The sequence below is a fragment of the Scyliorhinus torazame genome, chromosome 13, assembly GCF_047496885.1.
Source record: "Scyliorhinus torazame isolate Kashiwa2021f chromosome 13, sScyTor2.1, whole genome shotgun sequence".
NCBI lineage: Eukaryota > Metazoa > Chordata > Chondrichthyes > Carcharhiniformes > Scyliorhinidae > Scyliorhinus > Scyliorhinus torazame.
The window spans coordinates 151745866-151768916 of record NC_092719.1 but is presented as its reverse complement, the minus strand read 5'-3'; the positions used below and the strand labels follow the sequence as shown (position 1 = coordinate 151768916).

Here is a 23051-nt window from a genome sequence, read left to right as displayed (position 1 = left end):
CTGGAATCGGTACCTGCTCACTATTTTTTAAATGACTCTCGAGACACCTCACCTCGATAAAAGTCCAGCCTTTCATGGCTAATCTGATTATGGTTTCAACATCACTTTCCTGTCCGCCCCCCATAACCTTTGACTCTCATGTCTACCAAAAAACTATCCAACTCAGCCTTGAATGCAGTGAATGACTCAACTTCCACTAGTTTCGGAGAAAGAGAATTCCACAGAATAACAACATTTTGAGAGAAAAAAATGTCTCCTCACCTAGTTCTAAAAAGGGAGACCTAATCATTTTAAACCATGTCCCCTAGTTTTATTCTCTCCCAGAAGAGGAAATATCTGTCCAGTATCCACCCTATCAAGTCGCCTCAGGACTTTATGTTTTTCAATAAGATTACCTCCCATTTTTCTAAACTCCAGTGAGTGAACTCCTGTTCACTATTTCTTTATAATTTAAGTCCTTCAATCCTAACACCGATCAAGGTGTTAGGATTCATAACAAAGACATAAAAAACAGCATAGGTGTACTTTACCTGAATGCTTGTAGTATACGAAATAAGGTAAATGAGTTGATGGCGCAAATCATCGTGAATGGCTATGATTTAGTGGCCATTACTGAAACATGGTTAAAAGATGGTCACGACTGGGAGTTAAATATCCAAGGGTATCAGACTATACAAAAGGATAGAATGGACGGTAAGGGCGGTGGTGTAGCTTTGTTGTTTAAGGATGGCATCCGGGCAATAGTAAGGGATGATATTGGTGCTATGGAGGACAAGGTTGAATCAATTTGGGTGGAAATCAGGAATAGTAAGGCGAAAAGGTCACTGATAGGAGTAGTCTATAGGCCACCAAATAGTAACAGGATGGTAGGGCAGGCAATAAGCAAAGAAATAATGGATGCATGTAGAAATGGCACAGCGGTTATCATGGGAGATTTTAATCTGCATATCGATTGGTTTAACCAGGTTGGTAAAGGCAGCCTTGAGGAGGAGTTTATAGAATGTGCCCGGGATAATTTCCTGGAACAGTATGTAATGGAACCTACAAGGGAACAAGCGGTCCTAGATCTGGTCCTGTGTAATGAGGCAGGATTGATTAATGATCTCATAGTTCGGGATCCTCTTGGAAGGAGCGACCACAATATGGTGGAATTTAAAATACAGTTGGAGATGACAAGGTAAAATCAAACACTAGTGTTTTGTGCTTAAACAAAGGCGATTACAATGGGATGAGAGAAGAACTAGCTAAGGTAGACTGGGAGCAAAGACTTCATGGTGAAGCAGTTGAGGAACAGTGGAGAACCTTCCGAGCGATCTTTCACAGTGTTCAGAAAAGGTTCATACCGACAAAAAAGAAAGACGGTAGAAAGGGGAAAAATCGACTGTGGATATCTAAGGAGGTGAGGGAGAGTATCAAATTAAAGGAAAAAACAAACAAAGTGGCAAAAATTAGTGGGAGACTAGAGGACTGGGAAGTCTTTAGGGGACAACAGAAAGCTACTAAAAAAGCCATAAAGAAGAGTAAGGTAGACTATGAAAGTAAACTGGCTCAGAACATAAAAGCAGATAGTAAAAGCTTCTACAAATATATAAGACAAAAAAGAGTGGCTAAGGTAAATATTGGTCCTTTGGAAGATGAGAAGGGAGATTTAATAATAGGAGACGGGGAAATGGCTGAGGAGCTGAACAGGTTTTTGGGGTCAGTGGAGGACACAAATAACATGCCAGTGACTGATGGAAATAAGGATATGATAGGTGAGGACCTTGAGATGATTGTAATCACTAAGGAGGCAGTATTGGGCAAGCAAATGGGGCTAAAGGTAGACAAGTCTCCTGGCCCTGATGGGATGCATCCCAGAGTGTTAAAAAAGATGGCTAGGGAAATTGTAAACGCACTAGTGATAATTTATCAAAATTCACTAGACTCTGGGGTGGTCCCAGAGGATTGGAAAGTAGCAAACGTGACACCACTGTTTAAAAAAGGAGGTCGGCAGAAAGCGGGTAATTATAGGTCGGTAAGCTTAACTTCGGTTGTAGGGAAAGTGCTGGAATCTATCATTAAGGAGGAAATAGTGGGGCACCTGGAGGGAAATTGCCCCATTGGGCAGACGCAGCATGGATTCACAAAGGGTAGGTCGTGTCTGACTAATTTGGTAGAATTTTTTGAGGACGTTACCAGTGCAGTAGATAACGGGGAGCCAATGGATGTGGTATATCTGGATTTCCAGAAAGCTTTTGACAAGGTGCCACACAAAAGATTGCTGCATAAACTAAAGATGCATGGCATTGAGGGTAAAGTGGTAGCATGCGTAGAAGATTGGTTAACTGACAGAAAGCAGAGAGTGGGGATAAATGGGTGTTTCTCTGGTTGGCAACCTGTAACTAGTGGGGTCCCTCAAGGATCAGTGTTGGGCCCGCAGTTGTTCACAATTTACATAGACGATTTGGAGTTGGGGACCAAGTCCAATGTGTCAAAGTTTGCAGATGACACTAAGATGAGTGGTAAAGCAAAAAGTGCAGAGGATACCGGAAGTCTGCAGAAGGATTTGGATAGGTGAGGTGAATGGGCTAGGGTCTGGCAGATGGAATTCAATGTTGCCAAGTGTGAGGCTATCCATTTTGGGAGGAATAACAGCAGAATGGATTATTATTTAAATGGTAAGATGTTAAAACATGCTGCTGTGCAGAGTGACCTGGGTGTGCTGGTGCACGAGTCGCAAAAAGTTGGTGTGCAGGTGCAACAGGTGATTAAGAAGGCTAATCGAATTTTGTCTTTCATTGCTAGAGGGATGGAGTTCAAGACTAGGGAGGTTATGCTGCAATTGTATAGGGTGTTGGTGAGGCCGCATCTGGAGTATTGTGTTCAGTTTTGGTCTCCTTTCCTGAGAAAGGACATATTGGCACTGGAGGGAGTGCAGAGGAGATTCACTAGGTTGATCCCAGAGTTGAGGGGATTAGATTATGATGAGAGGTTGAGTAGACTGGGACTGTACTCATTGGAGTTTAGAAGGATGTGGGGGGATCTTATTGAGACATATAAAAGTATGAAGGGAATAGATAGGATAGATGCGGGCAGGTTGTTTCCACTGGTCGGGGAAAGCAGAACTAGGGGGCATAGCCTCAAAATAAGGGGAGGTAGATTTAGGACGGAGTGTAGGAGGAACTTCTTCACCCAAAGGGTTGTGAATCTCTGGAATTCCTTGCCCAGTGAAGCAGTTGAGGCTCCTTCTTTAAACGTTTTTAAGAAAAAGATAGATGCCTTTCTAAAGAATAAAGGGATTCGGGGATATGGTGTACGGGCCGGAGAGTGGAGCTGAGTCCACAAAGATCAGCCATGATCTCATTAAATGGCGGAGCAGGCTCGAGGGGTCAGATGGCCTACTCCTGTTCCTAGTTCTTATGTTCTTATGTTCTTATGATATGAGTGAGCCTTCTCTGAACTGCTCCCAACAGAATTATAACCTAGTGCAGGCACGCACTGTAGCCCTGGCCCTCAGCCTTCTGGGAAATATGGCCAAGTTAAAAGAAACACGATAGCCTGATGGGTATTCATAAAGAAACCAGCAAAGTGAAACCTCCAGCAAAGCCTGATGGTTAAAAATGTGAACTTTGCATCAGCGTAAGCAGCATAAACAGCAGGGATCTGCAGTGAAGAACAGGGGCCGGGATTCTCCCCTACCCGGCGGGGCGGGGGGTCCCGGCGGGCTGGAGTGGCGTGAACCACTCCGGCATCAGGCCGCCCCAAAGGTGCGCCAGAGTGGTTGGTGCGCCACCGGCCGGCGGGAAAGGCCTTTGGCGCCACAGCGGCCGGGGCCGAAGGGACTGCGCCGGTCGGCGGAAGTCCGCACATGCGCGGGAGCATCAGCAGTGCTGATGTCATCCCTGCGCATGCTATGGCCGAGGCGGAAGGAAAAGAGTGTCCCCACGGCACAGGCCTGCCAGCGGATCAGTGGGCCCCGATCGCAGGCCAGGCCACCGTGCGGGCACCCACCGGGGCCAGATCGCACCACGCTCCCCCCCCCAACACCCTGGAGCCCGCCCGCGCCGCCAGTCCCGCCGGTAAGGTCGGTGGTTTCATTCACGCCAGCGGGATTGGCATGACAGCAGCGGGACTTCGGCCCATCGTGGGCCGGAGAATCGCGCGGCGCGATTCACGCCCCTGCCAAATTTTCGGTGCCTGAGAATTTGGCGGCCGGCGGGGGCGGGATTCACGCAGCCCCCCGGCGATTCTCCGACCCGGCGGGGGTTCGGAGGATCCCGCCCTGTAGCTGCAACAGTCAAACTTTTACCCACTCATGTAACCGAGCTATATCCCTTCCCAAACTTTTTGGGCTGGATTTTCATGGTCCCAATCGGGATCAAACAGACGGATGAGAGGAAAAATGGTCGATATGCAGCGTTATCCAGATGCCCCACCTCCATTTCTACCCTCAGCAATTTTCACTTGTATCTGGAAGGGGGCGGGCTGTGAATCTGCGCAGCAAGCTCAGTCACTTCTGAGGGGTGATAAGTCTGGCCGGTTCAGCAATAATTGGTGACTTAAGAGCCACAAATGGGGGAAAGGCAGGCTGGCTGCCCTCGGACTTGCTCGAACCACATAAAATTACAGACAAGTCAGCGATGGGGGGGGGGGGGGGGGCGGGGGGGGGGGGGGGGGGGTGCAGGCTGGGGTGGGAAGGTCACCTGCGGAAGTTTACAGATCTCCATGTCTGAAAACCTGCTGGCAGGGGAAAGTGAAATTGTGTCCTTTGTAATTGCCTTTATATTACCTCAAGACACTAATGTCAGACTCAAGTTTCTCATCCTTAAACTAAATGTGAAGGTCTTCTATGCTTCGATCACTCTAGAGCAACATATATTATGGAACCATTAATTAATGCTGTCTCATTATACATTACAGATCTAAGCATCTGGTTTAAACATTGAACATTGGCATCAAGAAAGCTTCTGTGGTCATGAACTTTCCTGAAATAGCACAACCAGTAAGTTCTGCTGAATTTTACACCTGTTTCCATATTGATCCTGCCAATTGTTACGCACCGCAAAATACTAATTGGCTGATAATCTCTGGGAATTAAAATTTGAAATATTTGTTCTTTCCAGAACTGACTTGTTCATTAAACCCCAAGGGGATGATTTTTCATCAGAAATCAGCTGCTTGTCTGTTGCAACATAGGCATTAGAGTCACAGGAACCCCAAAGAAACTTTGTAAACAGCATTTACACCATTTTCCCAAGGTCCCCACAGTACTTACCTTGAAGTTACAGCAGGAGAAACTTCACTGAAATTAACCTCTAGGTTTTCTGGTTACAAATAATCTGTTCAAAAATATTCATCCCATCAATTTGGAATGAATTCAAACAAAGTTCAGATGATGCACTCTCTGAGTGGCCACACAAACATAATAATATTGTATTCAGAATGAATGGACGAGCAGAATCTTTGCCATGTCATGTTGTGAATTTGATGTCAGGCACGGCATTTAACTGGGTGGGACAGTGGCAGGTGGAGACATAACACATGAATTAGGAAAAGGGATAGACCATTCAGCCTCTCAAACCTACTCCGCCATTCAATAAGATTATGGCTGACCTGATTGTTGCATCAACTCCACATTCCCACCTACCTCCAATAACCTTTGGCTCCCTTGTCAGTCAATAATCTATCTCTGCCTTAAAAATATTCAATGGCCTTGCCGCCACCGTTATCTGGGGAGAAGTGTTCCAAAGATTCATGACCTTCTAAGAGAAAAAATGTCTTCTCGTCTCATAGTGGGAGACTCTTTATTTTTAAACGGTGTCCCCACACTCTAGTCTCTCCCACGAGGGGAAATGTTATTTCAACACTTACCCTGTCAAGCCCTCTTAAGGTCATATATGCTTCAATAAGTTCACCTCCCAATCTTCTGAATTCTAATAAATATAGGCCCAGCCGATCCAACCTCTCCTCGGAAAATAACTACCCCCAACCCCAGGTGTCAGTCGAGTGAACATACTTTGAACTACTTCTAACACTTTTTATCCTTTCTTGAATAAGGAGACCAAAACTGCACACAGTACTCCAGTTTTTGTCTCATCAATTCCCTGTACACCTGCAGCATGACATCCCCAGTTTTATATTCCAATCCCGGTACAACATTCAATTTGTCTTCCTAACCACTTGCTGGACCTGCAAACTAACTTTTCCTGATTTATGTACCAGGACACCCAGATCCCTTTGCACCACAGAATTTTGCAATCTCTCCCCACTTAAATAATATGCTGCTTTTCTAGTCTTCATGTCATAGTGGACAAGATTACATTTTCCCATATTGTACTCCATCTGCCAAATTTCTGCCCATTCACATAAGCTATCTATGTCACTTTGCAGATTTCTTAAGTCCTCTTCACAACTTACTTTCCTACATATCATTGTGTCATCAACAAAATTAGAATCCATACACTCATTTGGTCCCTTCATCCAAGTCACTTATATAAACTGTAAATAGTTTAGGTCCCAGCACTGACCTCTGTGGCACTCCTCTCATCACATCTTGTCAACCTGAAAATGATCTATTTTTGCCTGTTCTATTTCCAATCCTCTATCCATGCTACCCCCTATACCACAAGCTGTTATCTTGCATAGTAATCATTGGCGTGAACCCTTGTCAAGTACCTTTTGGAAATCTAAGTACAGCTCATCAACAGGTTCCCCTTTATCCATATTGCTTGTTACACCCTCAAACAACTCTGATAAATTTGTCAAACATAATTTCTCTTTCATATGTTGACTCTGCCTGATTCCATTGATATTTTCTAAGTGCCCCACAATAACTTCCTTAATAATAGATTCCAGCAAATTTCCCATAACAGATATTAAGCTAACTGGACTGTAGATTCGCACTTTCTGTCTCATTCCTTTCTTGATAGAGAAGCCACATTCACTATTTTTCAATCTTTACAGAATCCAGGGAATTTTGGAATATTAAAACTAAAGTATCTATTAACTCAGCAGCCACTTCCTTTCACACTCTAGTCTGAAATCCATTATGATCTGGAGACTTGTCAGCTTTTGGTTCTAAAAACTTTCTTCGCACCATTTTCCTGGTGATTGCAATTGTTTTAAGTTCCTCCCATCATATCACCTGATTCACAATTATTTCTAGGATGTTATTTATACTTCGATTGTGTCTTCAGATGCAAAATATCTGATTAATTCATCCACCATTTCCCTGATTAGGTAAATGGCAGGAAGACCAGTGGATGATCTTGGATTTGCATCCTAATGCCAATTGAGGCCAATTCATGGGCAATTAATGCCTACTAAAGGGCTTCATCCCGCTCTCACTGGTGTTATCCCAGCAGCAGATTGGGGCTCAGGTGCAGGGAGCATGACAAAGAAATCCCGGCGTGATTGACAAAGAAATCCTGGCAGCAGCCATCGCCTCCCCAAGTTGTTGATCCCAGGGAAGGCCTGTCATTGGTCTAAGTGCCTGATTAGCACAAGCTGTGGTGGCGATTCTCAAAAAAAGACTCTCGCTGGCTCTCCAACCGATGGTTGAAACCCCCTTTACATCCGCAAGATTCTGCCCAAAGTGTCAGGTTGAAATAGCTGGCCTAAATAGCACTCATCTACCCCTGGATAGCGAATCAAGATTTTTATTTAATTCATCCCTGGCATACTAGTGTCCCTGACAAAGCGAGCATTTGTTGCTTCTCTCTAACTGGTGGTGAACCACCTCCTTGAACAGCCACCTGATGTAGGTACACACGCAGTGCTATTAGGATGGGAGTTCCTGAAATTTGAGGCAGCAACAGTGAAAGAAAGGCGATATATTTCCAATCAGAATAGTGTGCAACTGGTGGTGCTCCCATGTGTCTGCTGCCTTTGCCCTTCTAGGTGATCAAGTTCACAGATTTGGTGGATGCTGTTGGCAAGCTTTGGCAAGTTGCTGCAGTGCATCATGTAGATTGTATGCACTGTTGCTGCAATGTGTCAATGGCAGAGGGAGTATATGCTTCAGGTGGTGCAAGATGGTACAAGTGAACTGCTTTGTCCTGAATAGTCTGCAACTTCTTCAGTGCTGTGAGAGTTGCACTCGTCCAGGCAAGTTCATGCTTCTGACTTTTGCCTTGTAGATGGTGCACAAGCATTGGAGAGTAAGGAAGTGAGCTTCTCACTGCACAATTCCCAGCCTCTGATTTGTTTTTGTAGCTACAATAGTTATATGGCTGATCGAGTTCAGTTCAGATAAGCCCCAAACTGTTGATGATGAGATTTGGAAATAATGGGGCGGGATTCTCCCCTACCCGGCGGGGAAGGGGGTCCCGGCGGGACGGAGTGACGTGAACCACTCCGGCGTCGGGCCGCCCCAAAGGTGCGGATTCCTCCGGCCTTTAGGGGCTAGGCCTGCCCCGGAGTGGTTGGCGCCCCGCCGGCTGGCGTGGAAGGCCTTTGGCGCCACGCCAGCCGGGGCCGAAGAGACTCCGCCAGCCGGCGGGAGTCCGCGCATGCGCGTGAGCTTCAGCGACTGTTGACGTCATCCCCGCGCATGTGCAAGGGGAAGGGTGATCTACGCGTCGGCCATGGCAGAGGCTGATGGTCGGCACGCAGTAAAAGAGTGCCCCCACGGCACAGGCCCCGATCGCGAGCCAGGCCACCGTGGGGGCACCCCCCGGGGCCAGATCGCCCCGCGTCCCCCCAGGACCCCGGAGCCCGCCCGCGCTGCCTGGTCCCGTCGGTAAATACCTGATTCAATCCACGCCAGCAGGACTGGCATAGAAGCAGCGGGACTTCGGCCCATCACGGGCCAGAGAATCGCCGGGGGTGGGGGGGGCCGCCAACCGGCGCGGCATGATTCCTGCCCCCGCCGAATCCCCGGTGCTGGAGAATTCGGCGGCCGGCGGGGGCGGGATTCACGCCGCCCCCCCCCCGACGATTCTCCGACCCGGCGGGGGGGTCGGAGATTCCCGCCCTGTATTGCCAATGAACTTCACAGCTAGATGGTTATGTTCAGTCTTGTTGGAGATAATCTTTATCTACTCTTCTGTGATACAATTGTTAATTGTCAATTATTAACCCAAATATTAATGTTGTCAAGGTCCTGTTGAATGCAGGCGCAAACTTCTTCAATGTCTGAAAAGTTGTAAATGGTACTGAATTCTGTGAAAATATCAATAAACCTCTACAGTTTTGATCATATAATGGAGGGAAGGTCATTGATGAAACAGCTGAAGGTGTTTGGGCCCAGGATACTACCCTGAGGAACTCTTGCAGTGATGTCCTGCGACTGAAAAGATAGGCCTCCAACAACCAAAACAATCTTCTTTTGAGCTCGGTATGAGTCCAACTATTAAAAAGATTTCCCCCTAATTTCCATTGACTTTTTTGCTCATGCCCCTTGATAACACATTCAGTTATATGCTGCCTTGATGTTTTGGGCCGTCACTCTCACCTCACCTTTGGAATTCTGGGGCGAGATTCTCCGACCCCCCGCCGGGTCGGAGAATCGCCGGGGGCCGATGTGAATCCCGCCCCCGCCGGTTGCCGAATTCTCCGGCACCGGATATTCGGCGGGGGCGGGAATCGCGCCGCGCCAGTTGGCGGGCCCCCCCCCCCACCCCCCGCGATTCTCCGCTCCGGATGGGCCGAAGTCCCGCAGCTAAAATGCCTGTCCCGCCGGTGTAGATTAAACCACCTACCTTACCGGCGGGACAAGGCGGCGCGGGCGGGCTCCGGTGTCCTGGGGGGGGCGCGGGGCGATCTGGCCCCGGGGGGTGCCCCCACTGTGGCCTGACCCGCGATCGGGGCCCACCGATCCGCGGGCGGGCCTGTGCCGTGGGGGCACTCTTTTCCTTCCGCCTTCGCCACGGTCTCCACCATGGCAGAGGCGGAAGAGACTCCCTCCGCTGCGCATGCGTGGGAATGCCGTCAGCGGCCGCTAACGCTCCCGCGCATGCGCCGCCCAGAGATGTCATTTCCGCGCCAGCTGGCGGGGCACCAAAGGTCTTTTCCGCCAGCTGGCGGGGCGGAAATTCGTCCGGCGCGGGCCTAGCCCCTTAAGGTTGGGGCTCGGCCCCCAAAGATGTGGAGCATTCTGCACCTTTGGGGCGGCGCGATGCCCGACTGATATGCGCCGTTTTTGGCGCCAGTCGGCGGACATCGCGCCGATACCGGAGAATTTCGCCCCTGCTCTTTGAACCATGCTTGGGCCAAAGCTGTAATAAGGTCTAGAGTAGAGTTGTCTTTGTAGAACACAAACTGAATGTTGATCTACAGGTTATTGTTAAGTACCACCTGATAACACTACCAATGACAATTTGCATCACTTTGCTGATGAGTGAGAGGAGACTAATGAGGTGGTAGTTGCCCAGATTAGATTTGTCTAACTTTTTATGGACAAGATAGTACCGGGCAATTTCCATATTGTTGGGCAGGTAACAGTGTTGTTGCTGCACTGGAACAGCTTGGCTGACTACACAGCTGGTTCTGGAGCACAAGTCTTCAGTACTAAACTGGAATGTTGGCAGGGCTCATAACCATTTCTGTATCCAGTGCCTTCCCGTGGAGTGAAACTAATTGGTTGAGAACTGTCATCCGTAATGTTGAGGTCCTCAGAAAGAAGCAGAGATGGATCAACATCTCGGCCCTCCTGGCGGAAAATGGTTTCATATGTTTCAGTCTTGTTCTGTCAATGTGACAGAAATGACATAACCATCATAAGCAGAGGCTACTTAACAAGTGTAATAGGTGAGGCACTACCTCATCTGGACTTCCAGAGCACAAGCTCAGAGCTGCTTCAAATCAGAGCACTTGATGTTTCCATGTTTTGATGGTCTGGCAACTCCCAATGTAGTCAGTTTTGGTTTTTTTTTTTGCTGCTTCATCGGAAGGACTACACAAACATGGCAGGAAGATTACCAGTATATCTCTTGGACTGTGGCAAAGAGTAAGGGGTGGATGTATGAGAGTTCTGTTCTCGTGGCTACAAATTGGTTCGTGATGCATCATCACCTATCCAAATGTTCACTAGCCACCACTGACCATTGGTTTACATTTTTTTAAATTACTCCATTAATTTTTCCAATATTGAGTTTTACCTTAGTCACAGAAATGATTCTGTATCTGGTCATCGCATTCCCATACACTCAGGAAACAAGGGTATCAGAAACAAAAGTAATCTTAATGACATGAAAATCATCAGTAACATGGAATCATTTTGCTGCACATCATGTGGAGTTCAGGAATAAGATACAAACTGTCATATTTTCATTAATATTCTATTTGGAACTACTGTAGATTTTCATATTGCCTAGTAGCTTTTATGGTGCTATAACAATTCTAAAATAGATATTTTGACATATGATGGCATTCAAATTGTATACTAATTGTATTCTGATTTTCCTTCCCTGGTATTAAATATGTTTAATACATGATAATAAAGATAGATTAATTAGAACCAATAAAGACCGTAATAAATCTTTTACATTAGATAAAAGAAAGCTGAATTCTAACATAACAGACAAACTGTTGACAGGATTGTGAGCGTAGAGATACTGTGCTATATTTTGTAAATAATTATTGTTTATGATTCAAACAGGATTCATTTCATTTTCGGTTCAGACTAATTGCCAACATCCACCATTTATGCAGTTTTAACAGATTTTATTTTTCCGTGAAACAAAATCATAGTTTGTGCAAAATTTCAAATTAAATATTGGCTGTTGCTATTTGGAAAGCTTCATAAACTCTCCAAATTATAAATGTATCTTTTCTCAGTGTTAATATTTTATTAAAACTTATGTTCACACGATTTGTTTTATACAGTTTTCCTCAGTAATATCATAAATGAGTCTGCGTAAATTATTCATAGTTGACAAATATAGCCAGGACATTCTGATGCTTAACTCTGCTATTTCTAGCAGATCGAAAGAGACAGCTTTGTTGTTTATTATTTCAGTAATAGAGCAGACCCTTTAGGGGAATTGCTCTATAACTTCACACTTAAGATCGGTGTACAGTAACACTGGCTGCTATTTCAATTTACTTGCCTTGGTGGTTTTGACCTTGTTGCCACTGCTGCAGGACCATCCTGAACGGTCTGGAAGAACCTTGCATTCCTCACCCTCAAGGCAAGGATTCATATGGCACCACCACTTCTGCATCACTACAGAGGCTAGAAAAGAATTGAAATAAACCAATGCCAGATTAGTGATGGGAGATTATGCGTACAAACAGCATAAAACAAATGAAATGGCTTAGATTTCATTATTTCAGTGATCGGCCGAACCTTGAACAGAATAGCTATTAAATATCATTTACATCCTTGTCTGACTGCTAAGGTCAATTTATTTTTATGACTGGACCTTTGAGCTCCATTTAGTAGATTTACGCTTCTAACCAAGGTAAATGGGTCATCTTTATAAGTAAGATTACCTGGGTTGCAACAGGTTCTCCAGTTACTAGCTGTCAAATGAGAAGACTATCTTTTCAGAAATACATTAATTTCTATGTTTTAAAGCTCTTTTGTTTTAATTTTACTTCTTTGTCCCTTTCTTTTGTTTACTCCCTCACAACTTCTCATCTCTGCAGCATCTTTTTTCAGCTTTGAAACCATGACTCTCTAACCCCAGCCAATAATACTCAATGAGAGGAAGACATCTGCACACGATAGAACACTTCTCCTCCCTGCCACCAGTAAATGGCCTGGCTCAATATGGACTAAACATTAGAACACATATCGGCAAATGGGTCACAGTATCATCTTTTTCTGGGACCTGAATTCATGCTGGTAGAAGTGTTATATAAGTATAAAAGCATTTTCCTTTTGTCGTGTACAGACATGGAAAATATCAAGTGTGAGATCAGGGGCGAAATTCTCCGTTATCGGCGGAAACTCCGCCGATCGTCGCAAAAAACGGCGCAAATCCCACTTGCGTCACGTCATAAAAATGGGCCGATAGTCTGCGGCCCGAAATGGGCTAGCAGCGACGTAACGGGATCCGCGCTTGCGCAGTGGTTCACGCCGTGCAGCGTCATACGCGCTGCACGGCGTGACGGCTCATAAGGCCGCGCAGCTCCCCCCCACCCGACCGGAACAGCCGACCGCAACACCCGACTTGATGGCTGGCCGTCGCTCAGCCCCGAGGTTCGAGTCACGCGATGTGGAGGCGCTCCTGGATGCGGTGGAGCAGAGGAGGGACGCCCTGTATCCCGGGCACGGCCGCAGAGTTGCCCCACGCCACAGCCGGCGTCTGTGGAGGGAGGTGGCAGAGGCCGTCAACGCTGTGGCCCTAACACCACGGACAGGCACCCAGTGCCACAAGAAGGTGAACGACCTCGTCAGAGCAGGCAGGGTGAGCGTCCCCCATATCCCCCCCTCCCCCATATCCTCCCTCCCCCATATCCCCCATATCCCCCCTCCCCCATATCCCCCCTCCCCCATATCCCCCATATCCCCCCTCCCCATATCCCCCATATCCCCCCTCCCCCATATCCCCCCCTCCCCCATATCCCCCATATCCCCCCTCCCCCATATCCCCCATATTCCCCCCTCCCCCATATCCCCCCTCCCCCATATCCCCCATATTCCCCCCTCCCCCATATCCCCCCTCCCCCATATCCCCCATATCCCCCCTCCCCCATATTCCCCATATCCCCCCCTCCCCCATATCCCCCCTCCCACATATCCCCCCTCCCCCATATCCCCCATATCCCCCCCTCCCCCATATCCCCATATCCCCCCTCCCCCATATCCCCCCTCCACCATATCCCCCACATTCCCCCCTCCCCCATATCCCCCATATTCCCCCCTCCCACATATCCCCCCTCCCCCATATCCCCCATATTCCCCCCTCCCCCATATCCCCCCTCCCCCATATCCCCCATATCCCCCCTCCCCCATATTCCCCATATCCCCCCCTCCCCCATATCCCCCCTCCCACATATCCCCCCTCCCCCATATCCCCCATATCCCCCCCTCCCCCATATCCCCCATATCCCCCCTCCCCCATATCCCCCCTCCACCATATCCCCCACATTCCCCCCTCCCCCATATCCCCCATATCCCCCCTCCCCCATATCCCCCATATCCCCAAGTGAATCCAGCCCTAACCTTAACCTCTGCAATGCACGCGCAACCGATGGCGTGCATTCATATACCTGCCTAACACTGTTGCCTTTTACCTCTGCCACCACCCCCCCCCCCCCCCCAGGAGAAGCGCGCACACAACAATAGGGAGCATGTGAGGACTGGAGGAGGGCCCGCTGATGAGAGGCCACTGACCGTACACGAGGAAAGGGCCCTGGAACTGGCTGGCGGACCTGAGGACCGGGAGGTTGCTGATGCAGAGGTCGGGGCCCCATGAGCAAGTGAGCCACCAACAGCCCGTCCCCATATCCCCCCTCCCCTATATCCCCCTCTCCCGTATCACCTGATCACTGCCTGATGTCTAACCATGCATGCTTCATTGTGTATCGCAGGACCAAACGTCCAGGCACCCATCCCCGCAGATGCAGACCACCCGCAGGATGCCCCTCGGAGACCACGGGAGACGGAGAGACCCGCACCCTCCAGCATGCGACGCCCGCAGGATGCCCCTTGGAGACCACGGGAGACGGAGAGACCCGAACCCTCCAGCATGCGACGCCCGCAGGATGCCCCTCGGAGACCACGGGAGACGGAGAGACCTGGAGCAACAGGGAGACGACACCCCCGTCACGTGCGGGAGCGACCACCCAGCGATGAGGGGGGCAGCTACAGGCCCCCGTCACATCCGAGCCAGGACACCACTACCCAGGACACCACTTTCCAGGACACCACTATCCAGGACACCACTACCCAGGACACCACTATCCAGGACACCCCTACCCAGGACACCACTACCCGGGACACCACTATCCGGGACAGCACTACCCGGGACAGCACTACCCGGGACAGCACTACCCGGGACAGCACTACCCGGGACAGCACTACCCGGGACAGCACTACCCAGGACACCCCTACCCGGGAAGACGAAATACCGGACAGTGACTCAGAGTGGATGGGTGGAGACGAACCCCCACCCCAAAGTGCCATGGACTCAGAGTGGGACGAAGAGCACGACACAACGCCACTGCTGTCACCAACACCCTCCACCATCGCAGAAACACTCACCACGGTTGGGCACTTTAGTGATGAGGCGTCTGGTACACTCACTGGTGCGCACAACACAGCCGTCCCGGTACAGCAGGTGGAGGTAGGAGCAGCAGAGGGACCGGGCGGTCGGAGGGCAGCCCAGGCCAAGCGAACATCTGCCGCCCAGATGGATCCCGGGTTCCTGCAGTTACCACACCCACACATAGATCCGATGCAACCACCGACACGGAGACGAGCGAATAGGGTGACGGGTGGCTTGCGGCGGCTGCGGTCGCAGGTGGAGGAGTCCACCCGCGTCCAGGAGCTGGGAGTGGTCCCGGTCATGCGTGCCACCCAGGCTGACACCGCACGGGTGGCGTCCGCGGTGGAGGCAATGGGTGCGACGGTGTCAGACATGGGGAACGGTTTGCGAGGCCTGGGGCCTTCCGTGCAGGCGGCGTCTGTGGCCCAGGAAATGGCTGCCCTCTCACAGGAGGCCATGAGCCAGTGCCAGCGCCAGATGGCAGAGGCGCTCAACGCCATAGCCCAGTCTCAGCAGGCCATGGCCCAGTCTCAGCAGGCCATAGCCCAGTCTCTGCAGGCCATGGCCCAGTCTCTGCAGGCCATGGCCCAGTCTCAGCAGGCCATCGCTGAGGGCATCGGCGCCAGTGGCCATGTGCGAGCTGGCGTCGCACTGTCGCAGACAGGGTTCGACAACCCCCTGGGCTCCATGGCTGCAAACCTGCAGACCCCTGTCGATACCAGCACGGGCCTCCAGGACTGGCAGCGCCAGATGTCGGGGGCGCGTCAGATGGCCAGTCCGTTCGCATCCCCCACCCATGTAGAGGCCTGGGGGCCATCGGGCACCCCGAGGGAGGAGGAGGTGGTGTGGTCCGTCCCGGCTCCCTCTGTAGGGGAGGTCCCGGTACACCGCGACACCTCGGACTCCCCCCCTTCCGTCCCAGGTGCATCGGGTGGGCAACGGGCAGGACAGGCTGGCAGCTCGCCATCCCAGTCGCCCGGGCCGCAGCCTGGCCCATCTAGGCCAGGACGCCCCAGGAAACGGCCGCCAAAGGGATCCAGTGTCAGAGGGCAGGAATCACAGGAGTCCACCTCCAGTTCTGCTGTACCGTCTGGGGAACCACGTAGACGTAGTCAAAGGGCCCGTAAGGCCAAACAATTAGACACTGAGTAAGTTGGCACGGGTGCAGGGCACAGATGAGTTTTAGGCGCTAGGGCACATGCATGAACTCCTTTGGTTATTAAAGTCAATGTTACACCTACCGAAGCTGCCTTTGTGCTCTGTTCAATGTGTGCGGGGGTGTCATGTACGTTGAGCGCAAGTGTGTGTGTGAGGGGTGGTCTTACCTCAGCCCCAGGTGAGTCTGCCCCCTTCCCCCTGGGCCGCCATCAACATATCCCGGGCAGAGGACGGGACCGTGCGCTGCAGTGTCACAGCCGCATGCAGGGATGGTCCGGGTGGATGGTGGTACTGTGGCCATGGGTCAGACATAGTCCAACGATGTAGAGCCAGGAGCTCATCGGAGGCGGGTTGTCATCATTCTCCATGGCCTGCGATAGACACGCGTCCACCCGCAACTGGGTGAGCCCGGCCCGTTGTGCCGCCGGTGGATCGGCAATTGGGAGTGGGGAGGTGGTGTGCATGCGGGTGGGGTGTGTGGGGTTGGGGAGGGGGGTGAGGGTGCTGGGTGGGTGGATGGGTGGGGGGTGTGGGTGGTCGGCTGTTGTCATGGTGTGCGGTCTGTGGCCATACTACCCGATTCCCACGCCCATCTAGTCAGTGAAGCGGGCGGCTATCAGCCTGTCCCGTGCCCGCTGGGCCAGCCGGTAACGGTGGACAGCCACCCGTCTGTGTCTACCCCGTCTGCCCTGACCATTGCCCCCATCCCCCTCATCTGGGGAGGACTGGGCCTCTTCCTGCTGCTCCTCCACTCCGCCCTCCTCTGCCTGCGGCACATCGCCCCTCTGCTGGGCTATGTTGTGCAGGACGCAGCACACCACAATGATGCGGCCGACCCTATCTGACCGATACTGGAGGGCGCCCCCAGAGAGGTCCAGGCACCTGAAACGCATCTTCAGCACGCCAAAGCACCTCTCGATCACTCCCCTTGTCGCTACATGGGCTACATGGGTATACAAAATTATGAGGGGCATAGACAGAGTGGATAGTCAGAGGCTTTTCCCCAGGGTAGAGGGGTCAATTACTAGGGGGCATAGGTTTAAGGTGAGAGGGGCAAAGTTTAGAGTAGATGTACGAGGCAAGTTTTTTACGCAGAGGGTAGTGGGTGCCTGGAACTCACTACCGGAGGAGGTAGTGGAGGCAGGGACGATAGGGACATTTAAGGGGCATCTTGACAAATATATGAATAGGATGGGAATAGAAGGATACGGACCCAGGAAGTGTAGAAGATTGTAGTTTAGTCGGGCAGTATGGTCGGCACGGGCTTGGAGGGCCGAAGGGCCTGTTCCTGTGCTGTACATTTCTTTGTTCTTTGTTCTTTGTATCATTGTAGCGGTTCTCCGCCTCATTGCGTGGCCTCCGTATAGGCGTCATCAGCCACGATCGCAATGGGTAGCCCCTGTCGCCCAGCAACCAGCCCCTCAGCCGGGGATGGCGTCCCTCGTACATGCCGGGGATGGATGACCGCGACAACACGAATGAGTCGTGTACACTGCCTGGGTGACGGGCGCAGACGTGCAGGATCATCATGCGGTGGTCGCAGACCACCTGTACGTTCATCGAATAGGTCCCCTTCCTATTAGTGAACACGGCCCTGTTATCTGCAGGTGGCCGCACGGCGACGTGCATCCCATCGATCGCGCCCTGGACCATGGGGAACCCGGCAATGGCAGAGAAGCCCACGGCCCGGGCATCTTGGCTGGCCCGGTCCACGGGGAAGCGGATGTAGCGGTGCGCCATGGCATAAAGGGCATCTGTCACTGCCCGGATGCACCGGTGCACCGATGTCTGCGATATGCCGGACAGGTCCCCACTCGGTGCCTGGAATGACCCCGTTGCATAAAAGTTCAGGGCCACCGTAACCTTGACGGACACGGGGAGAGGGTGTCCCCCGCCAGTGCCACGCGGTGACAGGTGTGCCAGCAGGTGGCAGATGTGTGCCACGGTTTCCCGGCTCATCCGGAGTCTCCTCCTGCATTCCCGGTCCGTGAGGTCCTGGTATGACTGCCGGGGCCGGTACACACGGGGCGCCCTCGGGTGCCTCTGTTGCCGTGGGGCCGCGACGTCCTCCTCCCCCTCCTCGTCCTGTCGGTCAGGTGTCCCTCCAGCCTGGGCGGCTGCCGCCTGCCCCTCTGCGGCAGCCTGCGCCGCCTCTCTGGCACGCTCCTCCTCCTCCTCCTCCTCCTCCTCCTCCTCCTCATCCAGGGCAACATAGACATGAGCGGCTGCCACCACGGCGGCCAACATCGCTGGATGATCTGAAAACATGACGACCTGGTGGGGGGGAGGGGAACGACGACATGTCATCATTGCCCATATCCCCTCCTCCCCCCAGCCAGGTGGCATGGACCGCATGGGTCCAACTGTTGGAGGCTGGCACCTGGCCAGGTGGACCAACTCATTTGCCCTCCCATCACCCACCCCGGCACGGACCCCCCCCCCCCCCCCCCCCAACCTCCACCCCGGCACGGACCCCCTCCCCAACCCCCAACCTCCACCCCGGCACGGACCCCCTCCCCAACCCCCACCCCGGCACGGACCCCCTCCCCAACCTCCACCCCGGCACGGAGCCCCTCCCCAACCCCCAACCTCCACCCCGGCACGGACCCCCTCCCCAACCCCCAACCTCCACCCCGGCACGGACCCCCTCCCCAACCCCCAACCTCCACCCCGGCACGGACCCCCTCCCCAACCCCCAACCTCCACCCCGGCACGGACCCCCTCCCCAACCCCCAACCTCCACCCCGGCACGGACCCCCTCCCCAACCCCCAACCTCCACCCCGGCACGGACCCCCTCCCCAACCCCCAACCTCCACCCCGGCACGGACGCCCTCCACAACCCCCAACCTCCACCCCGGCACGGACCCCCTCCCCAACCCCCAACCTCCACCCCGGCACGGACCCCCTCCCCAACCCCCAACCTCCACCCCGGCACGGACCCCCTCCCGGCACTCCCCCGGAGCCCAACCTACTCTAACCACCCCCCCCCCCCCCCCCCCCGCCGCACACACACACAAGCCGAGACACACCTCTCCTCAGGCAATCAGTCTGCGGCCACGCCATTTCCTGCCCAGAGCCAACCCTCCAGGCCGTCACTCACCTCCTCGCTGGTCGGCGTGAGCCTGGAGCACCGGGTCACGCCGATGAAAAGGAGGTTTGATTGACGTCGACGTGAACGGTCATCACGTCGACGGGACTTCGGCCCATCCGGAAGGGAGAATATCGGCAGGCCGAAAATCGGCTGCCTTGCGCAGACCCGTGACATTCTCCGCGGCAGCGGCGCCATTAACGCCCCGCCGACTTTTCTCCCTTCTGAGACTTCGGCGGGGGCGGGGGCGGGATTCACGGCGGCCAACGGCCATTCTCCGACCCGGCGGGGGGGTCGGAGAATGACGCCCAGGAATTGCTGCTAGGTAACATATTGCAGCAGCTATCCTGCAGTTTTATTTTTACATGTCACTAAAAGCTATTTTTGCAGGTTGCAGAAGTGAGGGAATTCCTGTGAGACCTGGTTCATTCCATATGCCTTTTATCTAAGTGGATTCAATGCTTCTAGTAATAATTGAGGAAGTATTGAACAGAAAGGAACACATTACTAAGTATTTTAACTTTAAAGGATTTGTTTAGTCTGGTGCCAAACTGAAGCGAAAGAGCCATTACCAGACCTTTTTAGAGTTCATCAGTGATAGTGTGTCAGATTTCACATCCATTAATTAAGTAATTACACTTTCCCCTTTGTATAATCGTACTGATGGAAAAGAGCATTGTACGCCTATTGTGGAAAATGAAACATCCTTGCTCAAAGAGATTCCAAGAGGAACTCAGTGTGATTACAGGTGTTTGCGAATTCTGTTACAAATTCTACCAATTAACACAGATCTTTAAATGCTAATAGTTCAGTACTGAAATGGGGAATTGGTGAGGGGGTGGGGGTGGGGGTGGGGTGGAGTTACATTTTGTGGTCTCCCTTCCATCCTTATCCTAGAAACTTGAGTTTTTGTATATACTCTTCTCGATGGGTTTTAACTATCATGTCTTGAGACTATCATCAATGATACTGATGAATAATGGACTTATGGATTAGATTAGATTTATTGTCACATGTACCGAGGTACAGTGAAAAGTATTGGTTCTGCATCCAGTCCAGGCAGATCGTTCCATACATGAAAAACATAGGACATGCAATAAATACACAATGTAAATACATGGACATAGACATTGGGTGAAGCATACAGAGTGCAGTACTACAACAGTAGAGAAGATGCATAGAGGGATTAGCTCAGTCCATAAGAGGATATTTCAGGAGTCTGGTAACAGTGGGGAAGAAGCTGTATTTGAATCTGTTCGTGCTTGTTCTCAAATAACAAACAGAAATCCCTTCTTTAAAGTTTATTTTGGCTATTAAACCTATCCTATGATCTTTCTCACATCTTTATTAGTAGTAGAACATAAAACAACATCCCACGTCATGTTATCGAACAATTGCACTGAATAACAAATGAACAAGCAATATGTGTATGCATAGATAGACTAAACTAGTTACTAAAAAGGAAACTAAACTTCACAGTCTCAAACTAAACTGTTATATTTAGTTAGCCTGCATGTACAGTGGATTGGGAAGTACAGATATCAGGTAGGATAAAAATAAATAGAACAGAGGTGCTCAATAGGTTGGCATCTCTTAAATGGTAACAATTCTCCCAGTCCATTCCACAAGGAGGTGTGTGACCGTCTCATTTCCCCCACAGCCACTCCGAGGGCAGCGTGCATTGGTGCAGAGCCTTCGGGTGTGCATGAAGAATCTGACAGGGAGGGCCCTTCTCACCACCAGCCAAGCTAGGTCTTGGTGCTTGTTTGAAAGTTCTGGTGATGAGGCGTTCTGCCAGATGACTCTGGCAGTCTGCTCAGGGAACCATCCAACGTCCTCCACGGTCTCCTTTTCCCTGAGGGCCTCGAGGACATTACGTGCTGACCACTGCTTCATTGCCTTGTGGTCAAAGGTGTTTCCCTTCAAAACCTTTTCCACGAAGAACAGGTGGTACGGTACGGTCCAACTACTTGGAGCGTTCCGCGGCAATGAGGCCAGGCCCATCCTTCGTAACACCGGGGACAGGTAGAACCTCAGTATGTAGTGACACTTGGTGTTTGCATACTGGGGGTCCACGCACAGCTTGATGCAGCTGGACACAAAGGTGGCCAACAGGATGAGGGAGGCGTTGGGTACGTTCCGCCCTCCCTTCTCCAGAGGTTTGTACATGGTGTCCCTTCGGACACGGTCCATCTTGGATCGCCAGATAAATTTGAAGATGGCCCGGGTGACTGCAGTGGCGTAGGGTCGGGTTATGGGCCAGACCTGCGCCACGTACAGTAGCACCGAGAGTACCTCACACCTGATGACCAGGGTTTTGCCCGCAATGGAGAGGGAGCGTTGCTCCCACCAGCCCAGTTTCTGTCTTACCTTTCCTATGCGCTCCTCCCAGTTTTTGGTGCACGCCCCAGCAGCTCCGAACCATATCCCCAGCACCTTCAGGTAATCTGACCTGACAGTGAAGGGGACAAAGGACCGGTCGGCCCAGTTCCCAAAGAACATGGCCTCGCTCTTGCCACGGTTTACCTTGGCTCCCGAGGCCAGTTCAAACTGGTCGCAGGTGGTCAAGAGCCTGCGTACAGACGCAGGATCCGAGCAGAAGAAGGTCTGGCGAGAGATGCAGTGGTATTTGTCAAGGTTTATCCCAAACAGATCTGTGACACAGGACTCTGTGCTCTACGGACTGTTTCCAGGGACACACACCGAGACAAATATCAACTGCTGCTGGAAGGTCATCAACTCGGTAAAAGACGCTCTTTGGTCTGCCCGAAACTTGCTGATCTTCCAGTGCAAAGAATTGTCCTCGACCGAGTGTTGCAGACTGGCACATTCCAAGGTCCAGGACTACGTGCTGAGGGACGCACTCAAGCTTGGGGCAGCTGCCGCCAAGGCGCAATGGGGAAAGACCACTGTGTAAAGTCTTTCCAGCAAATGTACACCGAGGGGCAGGTAATAGTGTAAAGCCCCCTCGGTCTGGGCAACCAACACTCCAATGTACAAAAGCAAACATGCCACTGTAAATATTTAAGAAAGAATTGTAATGTAAAGAGTGATATGTGTATGACAATATCAAAATTGAATGGAAGAAAGTCAAGGCAACATGTAACCCTGCCGGAAATGTACAGTCAAGACAATTTGAAATGTTTCTGTAATGCTCATGATAAATTTTTATGAATAAAGTATATTTTTTGAAAAAAAAACAATTCTCCCAGTCCAAATGGATGCATCCTAAGTTGCTGAGGAAACACATATGCAGATAACGGAAGCCCTGACCTTACTCTTGCAATGCTCCTTGGCTATGCGAGTAGTGTCAGAGGACTGAAGGTTTGCAAATGTAAACCTCTAGTCAAAAAAGGAGAGATGGGAAAACCTGGTAGATTAATGGTAAGGAAATACTAGCAACCAGATTGAGCTCTTTGAATAAGTAACAAAGAGGATTAATAAATTAGTGTAGTCGATGTTGTGCGTATGGATTTTTTATGGACATTTGATAATGTATCACATAACAGGGCTGTTTGTAAAATAGAGGCTCATGGTGTTAAGGGGGTAGTGGCATCTTTACTACACAATTGGTTGAGGAACAGGAAGCAGAGTAGCAGTGGATGAATGAATGATTTTCTGACTGGACAGAAGGAGGCAGAGGTGTTTCCTAAGGGTGGTATGGACC

The 23051-nt window shown here is 51.2% G+C and overlaps 1 protein-coding gene across 1 annotated transcript in view; it reads right to left on the bottom strand.

The window, feature by feature from the left end:
• Positions 1-23051, bottom strand: part of tafa4b (TAFA chemokine like family member 4b) — a 549050-nt gene that overhangs the window by 182451 nt on the left and 343548 nt on the right. The window contains exon 4 of the mRNA XM_072472294.1: positions 12030-12154. Within this exon, the coding sequence (XP_072328395.1) occupies positions 12030-12154 (125 nt within the window). The remainder of the gene's footprint in view (positions 1-12029; positions 12155-23051) is intronic.